At 34.5% G+C, this 22,231-nt stretch overlaps 1 protein-coding gene across 22 annotated transcripts in view; it reads right to left on the reverse strand.

Moving 5' to 3' along the window:
- The window catches only part of ADGRL3 (adhesion G protein-coupled receptor L3), an 871,587-nt gene that overhangs the window by 61,428 nt on the left and 787,928 nt on the right, over window positions 1-22,231 (reverse strand). For all 22 annotated transcript variants that reach the window (XM_030818870.1, XM_030818875.1, XM_030818872.1 and 19 more), the window contains one exon: window positions 21,552-21,643. In XM_030818870.1, the coding sequence (XP_030674730.1) occupies window positions 21,552-21,643 (92 nt within the window). The remainder of the gene's footprint in view (window positions 1-21,551; window positions 21,644-22,231) is intronic.

The raw sequence follows: 22,231 nt of genomic DNA on the forward strand, positions 1-22,231 counted from the left end.
TATTTAATTTTGGAAGTATCTTATCCTTTATAAGCCTCAGTTTTCTCACCTCCACAATAAATAAGATAATCTCACTGGGATCTTTTTAGAGTTGAGTAGACTCAAGAAAAGAATATTCGATAGTCCTTAAAAAGTTACAAATTAGTAAAAGCTTTTGAAGTATACTCCGAATTATTGAATTTATCATTTATATGGAACAGTGAAAGTCCATTGTAATTTTTCTTGTAAAGATCTTGAAAAAAATCACACTGCACATCTACTGCACAAGATCTATTACTTTGTCAGTGAGCAGACCTGATTAATTACTTAAGAGCGCTATCTCAATTCTGCTTTTAATACAGAAGCCCAATGAGATACAATTATTCCTATTTCAAATTGTTAAAAGAAATTGAAAGATAATCTCCTTAAAAAAAGTCAATGAGAAAAACATTAAGAAATATTACAGAATATTTAAACAAAATAATAAATCAAATTTTATAAATACATAAAAAGCTACAAGTCACAAAAAATCTTAAATCAAACATATTCTAAGCCAAATGACAGCTTCAAAAATATGCTAAGAATTAACATCAATTGGAGTTTACTCTCTGATGATAATAAAGTTAGATACCAATAACTAATAAAATATATATATATATGCATATGACTACATGACAATTATCCATTTGCTGCTGTCTCTAAGAAAGCCTCAAGCCCTACACCACTTTGCAAAAAAGTTCTACCTAAAACTCAACAAATAATTCTTCTTCTAATCTAGGTTAGGCCTAAATGAAAAAAGAAAAACATTATATATATATATATATATATATATATGGTTCTAAAAATTCAAATTTAGAAAAGCAAATGTAAAATGGCTTGGGCTTATAAAACCAGAATTTATAATTATCTGTGAATAGTCAGAGATAAATCATAGAACCATTTTGATTACAAATCCAAAGTAATGTTAATGTTGGTTACAGAGTCACTTTCCTGCCCCACTGATAAGAGTACAGGTGTTAAATTGTACATATCCCCACTGCTATGTAAACTCCTACATCTTGTTCTTTTCAGTGTTTCCACACCCCCAGCTGCATCACACATATGAGGCACATCTTCCCTTTCATAGAGCATATCAAGATGGTATCTCCTTTTGGCTTACATCAACCACCTTTCGTTTACAAATACCATACCTACTGTCCCCAGTGCCTGAATTCTTCCAAGTCTTCTGCTTCCCCAGACAGCCTCCCTCAGCCCCAGTTCCAGCAGGACAAGCCTTCCTCTAAAAGGAAAGCTGGAGCAGTGAGGCCACATTAGTCAGCATTCCATCCCTCCTAGGCCAGTCCCAGCTGGGCTCCTACTTGTCTGCCACCTTTGCACTCAAGAAAGTTATATTGCTCTTCTCTCTCTCTCTCTCTCTCTTCCTCATTTCTTGCCAGTATTCTGCCTCTTCCTGACATCTATGCCAACAAAATATCTGGTCATTCCTAGGTCTTGTCTTGCACAGCCTTTCATTAATAATTGAGTGATTGCAATCACCACTGCGATGTTGAAAATCTCTTGGTCTTTTCTCCTGTAAATCTGTATCTACTTCAATGAAACTGAGTCTCTTCTGGGAACCAGGAGTCTTATATTAGAGACTCCTCTCCTGACACCCTCAGTCTCCTAACTGATCTACTCAATAAGAATCTGTTATCCTGAGATGCCTACTGCTCTGCAAACTCTGGTAAGAACACAACACAAAACTCTTGAGAGCTCTGTCTTTTCCTCAGCTTTTAATATGCCTAGGCTCCATCACAGGGAGCCAAGGAAGCACCCGCTGGCCTTTGGGATGCCTTAGCACCTACCAGGTTAAAGTGTGCTATCCATAACTAGTTATATTTTATGACCTCTGTGCAGTACATGTTGCAGTACTGCTCAATTTGCAAACAGTGAAATTTTTCAGGAATCTATATTCTCTTGAATCTGATCTTAAGTGCCAACCTCTTACTAGCATTAAAAATGCTCTACTTTGAATTGCTGGAACCCGGGAGGCTGAGGTTGCAGTGAGCCAAGATCACGCCACTGTACTCCAGCCTGGGCGACAGAGCAAGACTCCATCTCAAAAAAAAAAAAAAAAAAAAAAAAAAAAAAAAAAAAAAAAGCTCTACCTTTAGTATGTCCACATTAAATGCTCAACAAAGGGTTACTTAGAGAAAACATGGAAGATTTCTTTAAGAAAGGAACCATGCTTTCTTCTCCAGCACAGCCAGTGAGTTGAAGGCCTACTTCTATCCTCCTTTCCATTCTTTCAAGAAAAACTTTTATGAGTCTACTCGTAAAAGTTTTTATAATGTATTTTTTGTCCTCTGAAACTATCTTTACCAGGACAAAAAATATCCTTTCCAGAGTACAAAAAATACATTATACTAACATTTACTACATAACTTAGTTAAAAGCCTTAAATAAGCTATTAAATAACAAAATGTAATGGTGCATAAACATCATAATCAATTAAGATTTATTCCAGACAGTAAAGAGAGTTAAATCAATCTATCATGTCACTTACTGCATAGTCTAATAGACAGCCTAAAAAAAAAAACTCCCAAGTAAATAAAAAAAAAACTATTTGATGAATTTTAGTGTTTTTCAAGAAAATATAAAACAACTTAGAAAACGAGTATATAGTAGTTTCCTTAACTTGGTGGAATCATTCATTTTTTTAAAAAAAATTCATAGCAAATATTATATTTAGTGGGAAACTTCAAAATGTGTTTTTTTAAACCTCAGGATCCAAGCAAGGATGTAGGTTATCCTGGGACCTGTTCAACTGTGATCCAAATCAAATACCAAAATAAATAAATAACTGGTATAAAGCTTAGAAGTATAGAGATAATTTTTAACTTATTATTTAAATATGATATCATCATCTCCATAGAAAATACAAATGAGTGCAGAGAAAAGTTGTTGTAACTATTTAATAATGTTCGATACGTTTGTCAGATATAAGATCAACATGCAAAAATCAGTATCATTTTCTTATTTAGCAATAATAAACTAAATAAAGGGAAATTAGATATCATACCTAATAGGAACAAAACAAAAAGAATCTATACAGAAATTAACCCAGCAAAGAATGAATGGACTTCAATGGAGAAAAACCTTAAAAACCTATAAAAGGATATAATGGAAGGCCTCAATAAAAGAAGATACAGACATGTGCATGAATGGTATGACTTAACCTCATGAAGATACCAGTCATTACAACATAATCCATATATTTAAGGTAATTCTAATAAAAAAAGATGAATATATTGAAAGAATTTTAACAACTGATTCTGAAATTTATGTGAAGAAATAAAAAAAAATTCCTGAGTAGCTAAAACAGTTTTGCAAGAGACGATCAAAATGGGAGGACTCGCCCACCAGATATTAAGCAAGTTCTAGTAATAATGTAGTAATGATAGAAAAACATAAAGCATGTCCATGGAAGAAAAGAGAAAGCAGAGATACAGATTTAATGTAGGACAGTGTGGTAGCATAAATGTTCAGAAAAAGGATGGATTACTTAGCAAATGGTGTTGGAAACTTAGCTCATTACATAAAGAAATGGAAAATGTCCTTCAAAGAGATTAAAGATTGTAACATGAATTGCAAAACTGAGACAAATAAAATATAGAATAGAAAATAAAAGGCCGGGCGTGGTGGCTTACGCCTGCAATCCCAGCACTTTGGGAAGCCGATGGGGGCAGATCATGAGGTCAAGAGATGAAGACCATCCTGGTCAACATGGTGAAACCCCATCTCTACTAAAAATACAAAAATTAGCTAGGCATGGTAGCACGTGCCTGTAGTCCCAGCTACTCGGGAGGCTGAGGCAGGAGAATCGCTTGAACCCGAGAGATGGAGGTTGCAGTGAGCCAAGATAATGCCACACTGCACTCCAGCCTGGTGACAGAGTGAGACCCCATCTAAAAAAAAAAAAAAAAGAAAAAGAAAAGAAAAAAGAATGAAGGGAAAAATAAAATTTTCAATTCTTAGTTTAAAAGGATTTCAGTTAAAAGACGTTGAAAGCATATACCTTAGAAGAAAAAGTTGAGGGTTTACATTTATATATTATAAATTATATACTTATTTATATTTGTACTAAAAGGAAAAATTAGCAGAGAGGTAACAGACTGGAAGAAGATATTTGTAACAGCAAAAGCATTCAAAATGTATATCAGCAAGTAAAAGAAAAAGGAAAGAGAAGCTAACAGAAAAAAGTGGTAAAAATTAAAAAAGAGAGAGAGAAAATCTAGCAGAAACAAATAGGCACACAAGTTTTACTAAAATGTCCCTGTGAATATTAAGGGTATGCTGCATTATAGCAGATTATTAAAATTTACAGAATGGGAGATCTGGCAATTTTAGAAACCTTTCCACAGCTAATTGTGCAAGATGCAATAAATTCAATGAAGGCAGGAAAATCAGAGCACTACGATGATGAAGACTATTACAAAGAAAATGTGCTAACTTTTGAGTCATATCTTGGTATGTATAATATATTATCTAATATTGTCAATACTTGTGCTAATAAATTATTCCTTTTTATGCTCATGGGTTATTATCTTAATCTCATAATTAAATAGTTTTAAATTATAGCCTTAGACTGTCAATCTCAGTTGTGGAACAAAGAGGGTTTTTGAGTTTGCACATTGAAGTTGCTGGTTTAAAATACCAACTTCCATAGGCAGCAATCCAGAGTACTGCAGAATGCATGCTAAAGTAGCACATTTATAAAAGTGCCAGGAACCTTGATGACAGACCTTTTTAGAATACATAACTGTACGTAGTGGAGAAAACCAGCAACAATTGGTTCTCAGCCAAGAGAAAATTAGATTAGGAAATTTTCAAGTGAAGACTGAGCGGCTCAAGATGCTTAACACTCCACAATACTGTCTGCACATTTTAATTACAAATCCAATGATTTAATACAGTCTTTTGTCTTAGGTAACTCTGACTTGTATACTTTCAGCACTTTTCAAATGAGGTACAGAAAAAATAGCATTTTGAAACCAAGTAACACTCCTGCTGGAAACCACCACTGAAAAATAGGAGAATGAGAAAAGCTGAAATCTGTTACCTTATTGTTGTTTTGCTTAAAGGGGAGGTATTTGCTTGGAATTGGGGGAAACTGATAAGCACCTGGAGTATGGTGACACATTAGGCATTCCATTTGTGGAATCTACTAACCTTTGTGGTATTAATTTGCTAATCAGTGATCATCTGTGGTAACTTCAATGATAGAGCATTTTACAGACTCCTTTTACGAGCAGTGGTAAAATTGAATAGCTTGAGCCATGATTCTCAAGATTTATGTAAAATAGTATTTTCTAGAATTTGGGGAGAATGTGTCTGTATCTAAAGCAAAACAGAAGTAGTGTTCTCACCCATTTAGGGGGCTTTTCTATTGCTAATGAGCGGGATTCTGTTGCCCAAGATTGTAAGTGACTGCATGAATATAGTAAGTAATGAATTTAGGCAACAAAAATTATAAAAACTTGTATTATAGGCTATTTCTTCCATTCTTCTGACATTTTTGTATACCCCCTAGACCAACTAATTTTCTACCATTTCCCTTCTCCCCACAAATTATATCCTGTCCTTTGAAACTCATGGTCCAAACTGAACAAATTCCCTTATATCCTAAACTTCATTTTTGGGTGTTTCTGTCACTTACTGCTTTTAAGTGAAATTGTTGCCCACTGGCAGCACTTTCCCTGAGGAGCACACAAATTCAAAGGATTGGGTCTCTCCCATCCTTCAGGTGGTGCAAGTGCCATCATCAGATCATGATTTCCCCAGTGTAAAAACCCCAAATCCTGAGGTTTTGCCATGAGCTATTTACTACTATCTTCTTGTTTTTGTCATCTTGAACATTCCTAGACCTCTTCTTCTTCTGTCTCTCCATCTTTTCACTACTTTATCACCGAATTCATGTTCATACTTTCCCCCATGACCAGCCCAGATACTATGACCATTTACTTTCTTATATCCCCTCTCCTCTTTAATGATTTGAAAAAAAACACATACATATTGAGGTAGCTGAAAAACGCTGAAGAAAAACAAAAACAAAAACAAAACATGTTTTGTTTTTTTTTTTTTGAGACAGAATCTCGCTCTGTCGCCAGGCTGAAGTGCAGTGGTGCGATCTCGGCTCACTGAAACCTCCGCTTCCTGGGTTCAAGCGATTCTCCTGCTTCAGCCTCCCGAGTAGCTGGGACTACAGGCATGCGCCACCATGCCCAGCTAATTTTTGTATTTTTAGTAGAGACGGGGTTTCACCACGTTAGCCAGGATGATCTCAACCTCTTGACCTCGTGATTTGCCCATCTCAGCTTCCCAAAGTGCTAGGACTATAGGCAAGAGCCACCATATCCGGCCATTTTTTGAAGACATGTTAAATTCATAACAACAAATTTCTTTCTTTTTCTTTTTGAGATGGAGTTTCACTCTTGTTGCCCAGGCTGGAGTGCAATGGTGTGATCTTGGCTCACTGCAACCTCCACCTCCCAGGTTCAAGCGATTCTCCTGTGTCAGCCTCCTGAGTAGCTGGGATTAGAGGTGCGTGCCACCATGCCTGGCTAATTTTTGTATTTTTGTAGTAGAGATGGAGTTTCACCATGTTGGTGAGACCATGTTGGTCTCGAACTCCTGACCTCAGATGATCTGCCCTCCTCAGCCTCCCAAAGTGCTGGGAATACAGGCGTGAGCCACTGTGGTGTGCAGCCTATAACAACAAATTTCTAATGGCAGTTAACAATATCTGAAATGCCAATCATACTTCCCCAGTGCATATGATTTCCCATTCTCCATAAAGAATATTTCACAATTCCAAACCTTTCCCATCACAACTCCCTCAGCTGAATATTTCCTAGTTTCCTGAAAAAATGGAAACAATCTGACAGTCGCAGATGTTTGCACTGTCCAGACCTGTCAATTTCTTGTGCGGCTCCCAAACTCATCCCCAGCTGCTGCTCCCTTGGATTCTTGGCTTCCGTGACATGATGTTTTTACATTTACCTCGGTGACTTTTCTTCCCAAGTCATTTTCACCAGAACAATATTCTTCTGGAGTAGTTTCACTCAGTAATTTACTTTACATACTAATAATGCTGAAATCCCTGTCGCTCATCCTGAGAAGATTACTGTACACTAAGACGCCTCACAATTGCATTCTGCTGGCCAGATTTTATAGTTCATAATTTAAAATATTAATATAATCATAGGTGTTAAACACAGGGCCCTCAATGATCATTGGTATCCAATCAATATCAAGATTAAAGCTTTTTGAGCAGGCCCTAGAAAATTATCTAAACTGATATGTTTACTGAAATGACAATCTCTTAAAAATTAAACACATTTTACTAGATTTATAGGTATGCAATTTGATGTGACAAGGGGTATATCTAAGAGTTAAGTAAACGGACAGTGAAGCCAGACCGTCTGTTGAAGTCCTGGTTCTGGCACTAACTAGCTCTGAGGTTTGAGGTGAGTTAATTAACCTCTCAGAAACCTCAAAGGATTATTGCAAAGATTAAATAAATTACCACATGTAAATAACTTAGAACAGTGCCTAGCACACAGTAAAACATCAAGAAACTATTCTTATTATTTTGCATACATTTTCCAAATAGACATAATATTTAAAATTCAAGTTGATGTTTAATCAAGCACAGAGATTACAGTTGATATGAGGGCAGAACCAGGGAGCACCTGTCTTTTACTTCAGAATCTATGACTACTTTTGAGTATGTGACTCAAAATACAATGGAATGTTTAACTTCAATGCCTCACAAAGTTTTTATCTCCAAGAAGCTTTAAAAAGAGGTTGGTTTGAATGTGGAGACCTAAAGTCTTTCAGTCTAACATCACTTATTCAAGCTCTCTCACAACAAATTTTTTAAGTCAGAAAATTTTGGTCAATTTTCATACAAAATTATATATATTAATACATGTAGTCATTGTACTAAATAAAGCCCTCAATTTAAAATAAGTTGTGGCACTTTAAAGAAAGCTATGTTAGGAAAAAAAAAACTGTATTCCTAATTGGTTTTTGTTATAGCAGCCAAGTCAAACTCCTAAAAACCACAAGATAATGTTATCAAAGAGATTTCATGTTTATTTCACTTAGCCTTTAGAAGAAATTGTATTTTCTGCTTAAGACTTTTAAGAACATTGACTTTAAGTAGTAACTAACTGGTGAAAAATTGGCTTTTATATTTTAAAAAAGTTGTGTTCATTTTTCTTAAAACTGTATTAAAACAGACAAAAAAGACATGCTCAGAAATAATTAGAAAGAGATTTGATACAGATCCAGACATACTATCCTAAAATATGACGCCTTTGGATTTGAGAAAACAGCAAAAGTAGGAAGTTCTCTTTGACATCCCCCTCACCCTTCTCCTCCGAAACAGACCGTAAAATAATTCTCTGACCTTTCTCTCTGAAGTAGATCATAAGACCCTTATCCCAGAGATAACCGCCCTATACCCACAGGAAAGGAACATTTTTATACTCTAAGACATAGAGACATCCATAATAATCTGAATAAACAGGGCTAAGTTCTCCTCAGTTTATTAACATTGAATTGTAACCTTTTGTCTTCCAATCATATTTTTCCACATCTATCCACTTCTTCATCAAAATTAGTAAAAAAGTTCCCAAGTTTAACTGTGTTCCTTGAGTCTCCATTTCCGAAAGCTCTCGTAACATGTAAAACTTGTATTAAATAAATGTGTATGCATTTGGCTTGTTACTCGTTAGTCATAGGAGTCTCAGCCATGAACCTAGTGACGGGTGAGAAAAGAAATTTTTTCTCCCCTATGGAATCAAATACTTTATTTTGGAATGTACAGTTCCAAATCCTGTTTCTTGTGTAGTTGTTTAGGAGCTGAAACTACATTAAAATAAATAAGCTAAAAAGTTTATGAAGTCATTTTAGGATACTTTTGAGTTTTACCTGTAGCGCATGAGATTCAATTTTACAAGTTGGAACCAAATATCATTAAAGATATGTACTTGGTTTTGAACCTTTATTCTAAAGTTTAAAATCCAAGGTAAATAAATAGCAATTACCTTTTAAAAGTGAATAAAAAGATAAAAACGGAGTAAGTTTTAAAAATGTTATCCCCGAATCATAACTGGATTCTTTCACTAATATTTTAATGATATAAATAAGAGCAATTCTAAACATTAGAGTGAGTTCTACCTCATAAAGAATTTGAAGACAGATAAATTGCAATAATTAAAAGTTCCCATTTTCATAAGACTTCATTAAATTTTCATTATGTAGATATAGCCACAGTAGCATATTCACAATAGAATATTAGACTTGATTTTTTAAAAACTGTTTCACAGCTTAAAAATATAGAAGGACAATCCTTTCAGGGAAATGACATTCTTATATTGTTCTTTCACAAATACATTTTCGGACATAATGTAGGGTGAGATATTTTTAAAATAAAATGTTTTTATAAGAGTACTATGTATTCATCATACTAGCTTCTGAAAACTCAAGAGTGAAATGGTGTAATAAAAAATAAATATTTGTTCTTTGTACCTGATTCCTGGCACAGAGCTCCTAAAGCCCTTGGAATCTTCCATGTGCCTTCTGCATACTAATGAGATGACTAGGTGTGTTGAGGGGAAAGGTGTCTGGCAAGGCGATGGCGGGAGGCTAGATAACTTCAGCATGGGGCCCCATTCCCAGAAGGACCAAGCTAACATTAAAAGGGTAGAATGTTCGGCCTCCTCTCCCCTCCCGCACAACCACTGGGGAAAAAGTGGGGCTGGAGATAGAGTAGCCAATGTTGAATCAATCATGCCTATGTGATAAAACCTCCATAAACACTTCCAAAGAATGGATTTCAAGAAGCTTCTAGGGTGGTGAAAACATCCACATTCGTGGGAGGGTGGTTTCCTGGAGAGGGCATGAGAACTATGCCTTCTCCTCCATACCTTGCCCTGTGCATCTCTTCCATTTGGCTGTTTCTGAGTTGTATCCTTTATACATATACTTCTGAGTACAGTACTTTTCTAAGTTCAGAATTGTTCTAGTAAACGATCAAATTTGAGGGATGGTCATGGGGACTCCTGAATTTGTAGTTGCCTGAGCAAAATGTGGGCATCCTGGGCACTCCACTGGCACCTGCTGCCTAAAGTGGAGGTGGTCTTGAGGGACAGAGCTGTTAACCTGTAGGGTCTGTGCTAATCCTGGGAGTTAGTTTCAAAACTGAATTGCATTGTTGAACACCAGTTGCTGCTGGAGCACTGGTTGGTGTGTGAAAAATTGGCGTGTATTTGGTTCAGAAGTGGTGTCTGAAAATACCATGCAAGTGCATAAAAACGAAAATGTTACATTATGCATAATCCTGGCACTAAAACATTATCATTATTAACTTCAGTACATTTCCATTTAGTCCCTTTTTCCTCTATGTATAACCATTTATTTCTGAAAAATAACAATGAGTGTACATTTAATGTCCAAAAAGGTGTATTACACACAGCTATTTTATAAAGTATGCTTCATAAAATTTTATAATACATAACACTATATTTTATTTTTAGAAAGATAGTTAAATAAAAAATTATAAGGTATCAAAATGTGTGCCTTATTATTGCTTGAAGGAAATGAATTGTGTTGCTTAGGTAATTTTCATTGACAAATAATTTTTCTCGAAAACATATAATTTATTTAGTTTCTTAAATTCATGAAATTACACAACAAAGCTACTAAATGTGTTTGACATCTAACTGATTTTTATTTGTTAATAAAGCCTTTGGACAGTTGCATTTTCTAGAAAGCATATACAGTCATGTGTCATTTAATGATGGGAATACATCATGAGAAATGTGTTCTTAGGCGATTTCATAGTAGTGTGATTATAGAGTGTTCTTACACAGACTTAAAGGGTTTAGCCTACTATACATCTAGGCTATATGGTAAAGCTCATTGTTCTTATGCTATAAACTTGTATAGCATGTTACTGAGCTGAATACTGTAGGCAATTGTAACACAAAAGTATTTGTATATCTAAACAAATGTAAACATAAGAAAGATACAGGAAACAAATGGTATTACAATCTTACGAGATCACCATCATACACGCGATTGTCATTGGCTAAAATGTCATCATGCAGTGCATGACTGTATGCCTGGATATGTGTGTATCTATTTTGATTATGTATATGCATATATATGCATATTTGTACCTATATATACACACACATGCATATATACATATAGACATAAATAGATTTTATAATTGGAATACTAATTTTTAACCTGTAAATATATTACTATATATTAATATGAAGGGAAAAAATAGAAGATTAAAACAACTTCATAATAATGTTATACTTTTCAATATTACGTAATTCTTTTCTAGGTAGATAAACGTTTTTCAACACACTGAATACTTATGAACCACGATAATTTATTGCATTATTTTAAAAGAAAACATCTACTGGTCAATAGGTTAGCAGGTCTCAGTCATAATTTTATCACATAAAGAAATAATGGTATCGTCTGCGTCTTTCTTATATGAGATCAGCCTTCGCTTGTACACTATATCCCATACTCTTTTGCCTACTGAAGTGTAGATGCCAGATGCCATACAATTTCCTCTCTCTTTTTAATATCAACTAATTGTGTATTCTTTCCAAATTAAAAGGAAGAGACTGTAACGTATCTCATGCTTAAAAACAAACCAATTATTATCAGCAACAACAACCTCCCCAACCTAAGATCTCTGCCCACTACTACATTTCTCAGCTCTTGTTTACAGCAAAAGACTTGAAAAGATTGTCTTTACCTGTGGTTTTTAACTCCTCCCCTCCCATTCTCCCTTCACTCCACTGTAATAAGTCTTCATCAACCCCTCTGCCAAACAGCCTTTGTCAAGTTAACCAAAGATCTCCATGTTGCTAAATTCAGTGGTCAAGTCTAAGTTCCCATCTTATTTGAAAAGCTAGATTCACCTAGCTTCCAAGGTCTGTAGATTTCTTCCTGTCTCACTGGCTACTCCTCCTCAAATCCACTTTGCAGGTTCTACACTTCTACGATCTCTAAAAGTCAGAGTGTCCCAGGGTTACAGTCCCTAGTCCTCTTATTTTCAGTATCTACCCTCAATCTCAATATCTTACCCAGTCTCACGGGTTTAAAATAAAATCGACCCTGACCCATTCTCCCAAGGTTGTCTAGGTTTGAGGAGTGGCCAAGGGGTGGCTGGTTGGGAGAGGCAGAAAGAGCTTGGATGTGTGGGGCACAGTGTCCACATACCTGTGCATGAGGCCCCACGCTGGTATCTAGCTGGAGGCAGGAAGAGAAGGAAGATAGGCAGTGAGCCAGGAGCCACATCCTGGCATGGAACTCTAAGATGTCAAAGGATTCTAAACTCACACTTAATCTTCCAAGTGGTTTTGAAGGTGTATCTATCACCAGAGGAGGTTAGGAGATACATATATATACATCTATATATACATATATATATGTATATAATCATTTTATCCTCTTGCCCTGAGCTCTGCAAATGTTGGGAATGTCCTGTTCCCACAGCCCCTTTGCCAGACCTTTGCTTTTCCAGATACCCTTGCAGCCGGGAGTGGTCATTTGATTCAGACATGTGATGCCAGCAAGGGGCTTCTGAGGAATATTTTACACCCTGAACATGGGAGAGAAGCCCGTGAGGAAAGGCTCATGAGGAGAATCCCTTCTCTTATCTCTTCTTTCCTGCTTTTGAATGCATCCAAGAAAGGATATAATGATGCTTGGAGCTGAAGAAGTCATCCTTGGACCACAAGATGATACAGTGAATGACAACAGCCAACATTCCGAGGATGATGTAAGAACGTTGGTCCTTGTTGACATTATTGAGCTTTTGAACCAACTCTAGAACACTTACTTCTGAATTTTAAGTTTCATATATCACTAGTGTCACTATGATTTAGGACACCATAGTGGTCAGCATTTGATACTTCCAGCAGTGGCCATTCTAACAGAAACATACCTTTTAGTGACTAGTGAGAGAAATTAGTTTGGTTGGAAAGTCACCATTTCAATTGTTTGCTATATCTTTATGCCATTTTCACTGTTGTATTTTTTTCTTTCTTTTCTATTCTTTACTTTCTTAATGTTTTAAAAGTATATATATAACTGCCTTAAATTTTAGAAAACCAGGATAATTTGCTATTATAGAAAATAATAAAGTGAAATCAATACTGAAAATAAATAAAACATAAGTAACACTAAATGCAAAAAAAAAAAATAAAATTTATACATTGATGATTCCAAATTGTATCTTCAGCTTTCACTACTCCAACTTCCAACTCAGCAACTGCACTAAGATGTCCAGCAAGTTATCTTGCAAAAAAAAAAAAAAAAAAAAATCTGTCCTACCCCCAAAAGTGAACCCTCCACAGTTTTCCGCATTTCAGTAATAACCACTCGCTGTTCTAGTACCCCAAGCCAAAAACCTTGGAGTCACACTCCACTCCATTCTCTTAGAATCTACATAAAAATGTATGCTGGGCTTGGCGGCTCGGGCACTTTGGGAGGCCAAAGCGGGCAGATCAGCTAAGGTCAGGAATTCAAGACCAGCCTGGCCAACTTGGTGAAACCCCGTCTCTACTAAAAATACAAAAAATTAGCCGGGCATGATGGCACATGCATGTAATCCTGGCTACTTGGGAGGCTGAGGCAGGAGAATCCCTTAAACCCGGGAGGTGGATGTTGCAGTGAGCCGAGATCATGTCACTGCAGTCACTCCAGCCTGGGCAACAAGAGCAAAACCCTTTCTCAAAAAAAAAGTATATATATACATATATATGTGTGTGTGTGTGTGTGTGTGTATGTGTGTATATGTATGTATATATGTGTGTATATATGTATATATGTATATATATAAATAAAATAAAAACTAGCAAATTCTGTAAACTCTGTCTTTGAAACATATCCACAATTTTATCTTTCTCATTTGTTGAATAAATTAATAAACAAGGATAAAATCAAATCAAAGTTCATACATTAAAATTAAAATTAAAATATGTGAATAATGTGGAACACAAAAGTTAATTATTATAACTATTCTCTGATTTATTCTACTCTTATGAAATCTTACTCTTTACCATTTGGGGGAAAAACTGTAGTCTTATGAATAGCTAGTTTAAATTAAGTCAGATTTTTAAGCATTTCCATAGTCTGACTGCACATTTCTTGTGGGATATAAAGGTAATCTGAGTCTAAGCTCTATATAAAGAACAGAGAACCTGCTAATTTTTATGTTTTCATTATGAAGAAGATATTTTCCCCTTAGATAGGTTTTTAAACTTTCTCATCCTTAGATAGCACTTGACTCTCCTATATCTGATAGAAACCTAATTATTTCGGGGAAAAGTGAAACTATAATTTGATCTCAAGGTATAATGGAAAACAATTCTAGTGTGCCTATGGCAGTCATCCTTCAAACCAGTTTTCTCAAATGTGAGCTTCCACTCGACAAAATATGTTAAATACACTTATGCATAAACCCTGATTCATAGAAACACCATATGGGAATTTTAATGCATTTTAAAGAAAAGCCTAAAAGAGAGCAGCCCTTTTACATTTCAGAAAACTTAAAACTATAGCCTAAAATAAAGGATACAATGAGATGGACAATAACACTTGCAGAATGAACAGCTTTTTGAATCAGTGACTGAAATTCAGTTTTCAAAGAAGTGATTGCTAAATGCATTTAAATGCTAAAATTAAGGCAATCAGCAAAGGACCCACTATTACCTTAGGAAAGTCTCAACTTGTCTGAAGCGTCTAGTAGTGTCATTAAAAACACACAAAGCTCCACACAATGTCGTTTGGATTGTATTACTCTTTAAATACACTTGGATTGCTTATGATATCATTATGGTGATTTCTAGTAATGTTTAAACACAGATCAAAGAAATAGAGGAAGACAGAAAAAACGGGAAAACAGACAAATTAAATTCACTTTCCGAATTCTCTTTAAAAATGATTCTATCTTATTACAATGAATAAATGTATTATTGTTTCTAGCTAATTCTTAAAACTAAAGTGTTCACAGTATATACATGAGCATGGAGAAGTACATTTGATTTTTAAAATTTGGGAAAACACATCTTCAGTATAGCATGTTGACCCAATAATCTTTTTTACAGAACGGGTAACAGTTTTTAAACATACTATCTCTAAATATTTAAAATAATTAGCAATCTGTAAAATCTTGATTTTAATTGAATAGCTTTGATGGTGAAAGACAAACCATGAAAAAAATATATAGAGATATAAGCTAATATTTTTGTTTGCATAGACAATTTTGAGCCTCCTTCTTAAAAATAAAAATCAGTATATCAATATTTTTATCGGTAACTAGTATTTTGAGAATAAGAAAGTTCTAAAAATTTTCCTCAAACTCATCCAGAAAACTCTGCAATTGATGAAATTTTTACTATTCAACTCAGAACTAGATTTACTGGTCTCATAAAGGCTTAAACTTTTAAGTTATTGCTTCGACTATGGTATAGAAATGAGATAATTTTAGAAAGTAGGCTACATATATTTATTGTTAACATTAAGATGAATTTTTTCCTAAGTATATACATTATATTAATGTGAAATTGAAAAATTAAAGCATTAAAATATTCTTGCGATATTGTTGTATTTTTCAGGAATATGCTGCCTTTACTTTTTTAGACCTCAACCACAAAGTACTCATATAATACTAATCAAGCTGAATGTAATTCTGACTTAATTGTTTTTACTAACATTTAGATACATGTTTTTTAAAGTAAAGGTTACCTTTTTAAGAAATATAATAAGTTATTATGGGTACTGGTAAGATATTTTACTATCCATCCCTGAAGCTATTCGGAAGCCTTCTTAGATTTCTGAGCATATGGCAGGTGTCCAAGCGCACTGAGGATACTATTTTTTTCCTCCAGAACTAAGAACAGAACTAGCTATTTATTAATCAAATGAGCATTCCACGCCTGGAGCCAATTCTTTCGTAATAGGATAAGTTTGGCTTAAAAAAAGAAAGGATCATATCATGCATAATTCTTCATGATACCATATGGTAAACAAAGCCAGTCAAATTCTAATGGGATTTTGATAGAGGCTGAGCAAAGCTTCACCATTGAAAACACAAGGAATCAAAGGCAGCAGGGCATTTCCATACAGAGTGGTTAAAAATATTCAAACCATCCTGTACGGGCAACAAATTATATGCTGTATTCTTTACATATGTGATTTCATGTAATTATCAGAAAGCTCTGTGAAATAGGTATAACTATTCCCAATTCAGAGGAGAAAGTAAGACCCAGACCTCTGATGTTACTTGCCAAGGTCATGTAAACATTATAGGACTGAACAGAAATTCAAACCCAACTGGGTTTGACACTCAAGTTAGTACTCCCCTTGACCATTATGTCTTCCTTGACAATTAGAGACTAGGGAAGAAGAAAAAAAAGTAAAAGGTGTATCTTTAAGCGAATACTTGTTTAAACCATCTGACAGAGTCTTTGCCACCCTATCACTCATATAAAACCTAAGGAGAGGGACTAGAAATCAGAAAACATGACCCGGTGACATCATAAGTCTTTATGCAGAAGTCCGTTGATGAGAAGGCGCAAAGGGACAGATACAGAAAAGCAAAGCCTGGTAGATTCCGTGTTCCCTTCACATAGGCACCAATGTTCTTTTCTACGTCTTAAAATGGCCATTATTTCATTTTTTCTTCAAAATAACTTGAGATGTTATTAAACAAATTATTTTGAAATACATTCGTTAATTAATATTTTTCAATAATAGAAGTGGGTGATTAGAGAAACTATCAATTTTTATTTTGAAGGTAAATGTCAAGAGAGTTCTAAAGGCTCCTCACAGATGTTTCATATGTCATAGTACTTCAGCCATACTGTAAGTTAATTTTGTGCTGGTAACTATTCAATAATAGGTTTATTCATATTTACATATACTATTTTTTAATTCGGTTAGAGTTTTGCTATGATTATTGTAAGCACTGATTTTGACCTGTCAGAAACTCAATGAGAAAATTCATATGATTGGCATTCTTTCCTCTAACTATAATTACCTATCTGGATGAAAGAGACAAAGGACAAGTAAGCAAGCAGCAGATAATGCAGACATGTATCATTTAATTTTAATTACTTTTTTAGTTAAATCCAAGAATCGGCATACCTCATTTCCCCTGTAATCATATTACCTATATTACTTCACTCTATTTTTTATTATTTTTTCCAGAGAATTCTTTAATTTAGTAATGAGCCAACCAATTAAATGTTCTCTATGAACATTAAAAGGGGTTTTCTATGATGACTTGAAGTAAATTTAGAATTTTAAAAAGTTAATTTTTAAGATAATAAAATAATAATTTAATTAATTAGGATAAATAGGAGTCAGCCAGTCATAGTGTCAGGGAAAAGAAAGTCAGTAGAGAAACAGCAGAGATAAGATGTGAGGCAAAAGAGAGCATATCTAGAATGGCCAGAGGGCCAACATGCATAAAATGAGGCTGAAGAAAGAAAAGGGCAACTAGATCAGGAAGGTTTAATGGGCCTTGGCAGGAAGTCAGACTTTTAGTTGAGTAATGGGCTCTTTTGAAGAGTTTTACCTCAGAGTGTTGCATGATCGGATTTAAGTTTTTCAAGAGATCTCTCTAGCTGGTGAAGGCAGGGGCAAGAATTGATGTGGACAGAGAAGTTAGGAGACCACTGCAGTGATTCTGAAGATGAAAGTGGCTTAAAGAAAACAGTGGCAGTGAATAGGGGGAGCAGCAAACACATTTCAGATAAAGGAAATATATGTGTGTGAAAGAACGTGTATAATCAAAGCAACAAATACTTGGTAACTGAATGAATGACTTGTTTTAGAAAGCCACTGACTTCCAAAGGGCTTTTATGTGGTGATTTTTTATTCTTAATAAATTGAACAAGGGGGCCTGTCTTGCTCACCATTTTACAAAAATTTTTGAAAAATGCAAGTAAACATTAACTTTTATGCTTTCCTCAATATACTAAAAAAAAAGTTTTCCAGATAAATGATACTTATCTTATATCTTTAAAGCGAACACTCTCACATTTACTATGCCATTTTGAATACATATTACACACAGCCTTATTCTTGTTTAAAAAAATGCCAGATTTTCAGTTTTACTTAATGTTCAAAATCATTATTACTCTTCTTAACTCCTTTTTTCTTTAGCAATTATGCCCTGCTGATTTCTTTACAACCACTTCTTAGATTGTTAATATAATGTATTTTAAATGAAATTTTCTTCAGATTCTGGAAAAGATTAAGGAATATTTTCTGGAGATATCTTTCTTATTGTTTTTCTTCAACATGTCCCGTTATCCTGCCAAAGACTATCTTTCCTACCTCATTGAGGAGACTAGGCAGAAATCCCTCAATTCACTGCACTACCCCAGTTCCACCAACATATCTGCATCACACGTATTGTTATTTATTCCATCCAGTCTCAGTGGAAACGGCTCCTCCTGCTTGGCTTCTTCTAGCTTACTGGAAAAATGTCCTTCCTGAAATCCAGTGTAGTGGAATTGCTCTACCACTATTCTGGATCACATTCTCTACACAACCTCAGATCACAACTATAACAGTAATTCTCCTTTCCTATATTCTTAATTTCTCTATCACTGGTTCTTTTCCATCAATATATCTATATTCATAATTATTTCAACTTAAAACTATCCTTGGCCGGGTGCAGTGGCTCACGCCTATAATCCCAGCACTTTGGGAGGCTGAGGTGGAAGGATAGCTTGAGGCCAGGAGTTCGAGACCAGCCTGGGTAACATAGTGAAACCCCATCTCTACAAAAAACACAAAAAAATTAGCCAGGCATGACGGTGCATGCCTCTGGTTCCAGCTGCTAGGGATGCTGAGGTGGGAGGATATCCTGAGCCCAGGAGGTCTAGGCTGCAGTGGGCTTTGATGGCACTACTGCACTTCATACTGGGCAACAGAGCAAGACTCTACATCTTAAAAAAATAAGTAAAAATAAAAACAAAGAAAAAAAAAGTCCTCTATATCCCTTCTAACAACTACCCAATTTATCTTCTTCATTTACTAAACTTTTTAAAAAGCATCATCAAAGGTTTATGTTCTTCTGCCCATTTAATGGTCAGGTATATTTCATTATTATACCCATTTCAAAGGGAGAAAGCCTCAGGAAGATTAAATACTTTCCAAAGAATATAACCTAGAAAACAGTTCAGACATAATTGAAATTAAGATATTTTCATTTAAGACTTTATTTGCTTTGTAATATAAAGCTTGATGCTACCAATGCCACTAAATATAATTATTGGTTTTTTTCATGTTGAATTATTTTTCTAAACAATGATATCATAAAGATTCACCCACATTACCTAAAGAAATACATATGAACATTATACAAACAAATTGATATTTTAAACTATGTGACAGTACTAAATACAAATCATAAAGGTAAGCAAAAGTCTTTACCTTTTGTTGAATTAGACAACAAAGTAAAAAAGAAAAAAAATTCCCTAAAAAGTATACTTGAAATATAGGACAAAGAATGATCCTTTTTGCTAATTTATAACCTAGTGCTACATAAATGTTAGTCTTACTCCCTTATTTCTGATAGTATTTAAATACATCATACAAATAATAAGTAAAGTATTACTTATGTTTTATTTTATACTACAAAATAGTTACAGAGATGTAATTTGTGCTAAAGTGGGTAAAAGTACATATGATAAATTTACGTGCCTATTTAATTTATGCAAATTCAATTTCATCAGGAACAAATAGTCTAAGAAACCAACACTGTACTTTAGAAGGACAATTTAATTGTACATAATTAAACAATACAATGACTATTATCTCAACTAAGTAATATTGAGAATTACAAAAGACTATCGCTCATTGTAGATAATTTCTATTTTGCACCACTATATTTTAATTTTTCTAATTCCTTGGTTATCCTTTTTATTTAATGTAGACAAATAATTCCTTCAACAAAATTAACTACTTAATGTCAATACACCTTAGGCACTATAGTCTTTAATATATTACTTTATTCTGTAAACATTCATTGAGGGTCTACTATGGGCCAGGAACTGTCAGGCGCTGAATGTAGAAAGATGGAAAATGGGTGACATAATTGCTATCTGAGGTAGTTCAAGGAGAATGTCAGTGGCACAGAAAAGTCACAGATTACCTCATGAAACTTCTGAAATACATTCATTTAAGTAAAAGCATTTAATAAATATAACACTAGCATAGGCAAATTATATGAAAATGCAATTTAATATATCATATCTTAATAACTAATATGCATCTAAATATTACTATCTTTCTAAAATATTATACATTCCAAAGAAACACGATAATTTTTTTGTTATATCAAGGACTGCAACTATTTTTCTTTTCAGAAAATGTAAATTAGCTACTTTTTTTGCCTCTGTAAAGTACTACTACTGTTGAAAAGTAATGTGAATATTCTCATATTTCTGCATGGCAGAATTTTCTGAACATACAAAAGTGGAACTTGGATTAAACAACAAACTTTCAAACTTAAAAGATGATTAAATAGATAAAGACTTCTGGAGAGATTTAGCTTTAGTTCCCAGGAGGTTAAGTGTTAATATTTCAAAGGGAGGTAAAACTTAGAGCCATATTTTTATATTACAAAGTATCTGTTTACATTAGGAAGGTCTCTTTCTCTCTCTCAGAAGGGGATGGCAGCCATCTAACAGCTCCTATATAAATGCCCAGATCCATAACTCCAGGGTTCCTCTTCTGTGATGTAAAATTCCCCTTTTGGTACTTGTAGGTACCATCATCTGGCTCTCATTACATTGCTCTGGAGGGGGAGATGGAGTGTGAGGAAGTGATGTGGTAATTGCTCTAAGAAACAATACTCAGGCTGGGCGCGGTGGCTCATGCCTGTAATCCCAGCACTTTGGGAGGTCAAGGCAGGCGGATCATCTGAGGTCAGGAGTTTGAGACCAGCCTGGGCAACATAGTGAAATCCCGTCTCTACTAAAAATACAAAAAAATTAGCTGGGCATGGTCGTGGGCACCTGTGGTCCCAGCTACCCAGGAGGCTGGGGCAGGAAAATCGCTTGAATCTGGGAGGAGGAGGTTGCAGTGAGCTGAGATCACGCCATTGCACTCCAACCTGAGCAACAAGAGTGAAATTCCATCTCAAAAAAAAAAAAAAAAAAAAAAAAGAATAATCTGCCCTAAATGGAAACGTTGTGTTTGTTTTCAGGACACAATGAATATAGATATTTAAAACTTCTCATGTTCCAAATTAGAATTTAGGAGAAAAAGTATCTTTGAAAACAGAACTTTATTATACTTATTTTCAGGCAGATCAAGTCACTTTGATAGTCAATCAATAATCTTATTCAGCAAAGACAATACACCCATATTCTTTATCCTTTTGTCATAAGATTTTGATATAATAGAAAGGATAGTTTGGAGTATAAATGTAAGGCAACCTACAGAAAACAAAAATAAAAATCACTTACTTGATGTTATCAAGACAGCCTGATTCAGGTTTCAGTATAGCAGTATGATGAAACATTTTATATAAAGCAATCCCAAGGAAGATTACATTAAGCTGGAATGCAAAAGGTAGTGTTATGTGGCATAATTGGAGTAGGAACAAAAAAGCAAATTTATTCTCTGTAACAGATGAGTTGTCCTGGGAAATTAGGTCTCACTACACTTTTAAAGGAATTGGATCATAGATGACTGCCTAGTGTTTTAGTAAAGGCAATAAGCCAGTTTTGAGAATTGGGATACTACTGAGTTACAAAGCACTACTATGCCTGCTATGCCAAATCACACAAATACAAAATCAGCATCAGCTGGAATGATGCTGTGGAAATTTTGAAACAATTCAAAGTCTAGTGTATGTCAAAACAAAAACAATACTTTTTAAGGTGTGTTACTATTTCTACACTCTGAACATTTATCTAAATTTATTATTTAGTGACACATTTTCAAATACTGTATTACAAAAATACAAATACTAAAATTAATATATTTTTGTGTAGCTAGTTCAAAAGGATTATAAAATGTTGGTTAAATTCTGATGCTACAATAAAGGAGGACTAAAGTAAAGGAAATCCCCAATGGTATTGTCATATCACTGGTAACAAAGAAAGCATAAAATTTGAAACAAAACAAAACAAAACAGAAAAAC

Source organism: Nomascus leucogenys, chromosome 9 (genome assembly GCF_006542625.1).
Source record: "Nomascus leucogenys isolate Asia chromosome 9, Asia_NLE_v1, whole genome shotgun sequence".
In the NCBI taxonomy this organism is placed as follows: domain Eukaryota; kingdom Metazoa; phylum Chordata; class Mammalia; order Primates; family Hylobatidae; genus Nomascus; species Nomascus leucogenys.